We start from the raw sequence: 2128 nt of genomic DNA, 5'->3' as shown, positions 1-2128 counted from the left end.
GCCGAGCCTACTTGTTTCATTTTATGGCTGAGTTTTAATATACCATTATGTGGATATAACACATTTTGTTTATCCATTCATCAGTTGGTGGATGCTTAGGTTGTTTCAACTTTTTGCCTGAATAATGTTGCTATAAATATTCTCTAAGTATTTGTATGGACATACATTTCTTTATTTGTCTTGGATATACATATGTAAGAGTGGATTTGCTGGGTCATTTGGTGACTTTAACTTTTTGAGGAACCCCAAACTGTTTCTGAAGAGGCTGTTCCATTTTACTTTTCCACCAGCAATGTATAAAGGTACATATTAACTCTAAATCCTCACAGTAACCTTAAGAGGTTATTATCCACATCATCTAAGTGGGAAACTGACTCACAGAGAGATTATTTAGTACCTTCTTCAAAAACCATAGAGCTAAGAAATAACATATGAGGATTTAAAACGTGGCAATTTGGCCCCAGAGTCTGCTCTTAACTGTAACCCAAATGTACAGGGCCAGAAGCAACATCTGAGTACTGTAGGTAAGAGGGCATGTCAGTATAAATCACTGTAAATCAATAATTTATAAATGGACATACACTTAAAAGACTCTTTAAGCTTCTATCTTGTGATATTTAACATATAAGTCCATATACCTAAACTCATTTGTATAAATTTATCTCCTATAGTAAGAAGAAAAAAAGCAAAGATAGGACGAGAACTAGAGAAGAGGATGAAAAAACCCAACTTGATATTGTTGGTGAGTCAATTTCTTTATTCTGAGAAAGTGAATGTTTTTTTGAGATGTCATTTAAAATATTTTCCTGGTTAGATGTGTATGACCTATTCCTATTTGTCTTAAACTACTCAATATGAGTTATAGTTGTAGATTCCTTTTATTCTTTAGTATGGGAGATGGCACTGATGCCTTTTTTATGGTATAGTAACAAAGCGCAAGAGAGAGGAAACATAACTCTTTGATTTAATAGGCACCTTAGACTACATAACAACCAGAGATTCTGATTAATTTTAAGGCCTAGTATAAATAAATATTACTTAAACAATGTTTTATGAATTATTTTCTCAGAACACCTGTGTATCTTAGTAGATATACTTAGTTGATCTACTTCTAGTAGTTGAAGTAAGTTATTTGTCACTAAAAGAAGTATATTCCTAGTAAAAACCATGATTTTATAAACAAGGAAATGAATGGAAATCTTAAACAGAATAGAACATCAAGGTTGCCTATAAATGGACTCTAAACCAATCCAAATGTATTTAACCAGCCTATTTTCTATTTAGTCTTTACTTTTCCATACCTATACTTTAAAGCAACTTTTTTTCCTGTTTTAAAACTTGACAAGTTCCATTTCTAAACTTCATACATTATGGTACCTTTAAGCATATATAAAAATATAGAATGGCATAAAGGTAATGTCTTGAGATCAGGTAGTAAACTTCCAACGTTAAACTTACTTTTTCAAGATTCTAGGTTTTTTACATTCACATATGAATTTTATAATTATTAATTCCTGCAATAAAGCCTTTTGAATTTTCTGAGAGAGTTTATTATCCAGATTATTTGGGGAGAATCAACATTTTAATATAGAGTCCCAGCAATTTGTAGTTTTTAATGTAGCAGTCTTAGAATTTAAAATTTATTCTTAAGTATTTTATAATTTCACACTACTGTAAATAGAATTTTTAAATTTTATTTTCCAGTTGTTTGCTGTCAGCAGATAGACACACAGTTGATTTTTATATATTGACCTTGTAGTCTGTGATGTTAAATTCAGTTATTATTACTTCTACTGTTCTTGTTCATGTAGAAAACTTCAGAAATCTACAGTCCCGTTTCCTGTGGCTGTAGTTTTACTTCTTTGCAATCTTTGTGTCTTCTCTCTCTCTCTTTTTTTTTTAAATTTCAGAGTGTTACAGGGGTATAAATGTTTTGGTTACAAAGTTCGTTTTGTACATCTCAGGTCATAGTTATAAGTGTGGCCTTCACCCAGAATGCGTTATACCCATTAGGTGTGAATTAACCCAGTCCCTCTTCTCCCTTCCCACCTACTTGATTCCCATTAATCTTTACTTTCCTGTGTGCACATCAGCCTTAATTGACTATCTCCCATTTACTATGGAGTAC

General features: G+C 31.8%; 1 protein-coding gene across 1 annotated transcript in view; it reads left to right on the top strand.

Annotated features, from left to right (window-relative positions):
* Positions 1-2128, top strand: part of FRG1 (FSHD region gene 1) — a 23495-nt gene that overhangs the window by 2104 nt on the left and 19263 nt on the right. The window contains exon 2 of the mRNA XM_003803128.3: positions 672-742. Within this exon, the coding sequence (XP_003803176.1) occupies positions 672-742 (71 nt within the window). The remainder of the gene's footprint in view (positions 1-671; positions 743-2128) is intronic.

The sequence above is a fragment of the Otolemur garnettii genome, unplaced genomic scaffold (assembly GCF_000181295.1).
Source record: "Otolemur garnettii isolate 467f Iridium unplaced genomic scaffold, OtoGar3 scaffold00280, whole genome shotgun sequence".
Classification (NCBI taxonomy): domain Eukaryota; kingdom Metazoa; phylum Chordata; class Mammalia; order Primates; family Galagidae; genus Otolemur; species Otolemur garnettii.
The sequence above is the reverse complement of the archived record's forward strand: the minus strand, read 5'-3'. Positions and strand labels throughout refer to the sequence as shown.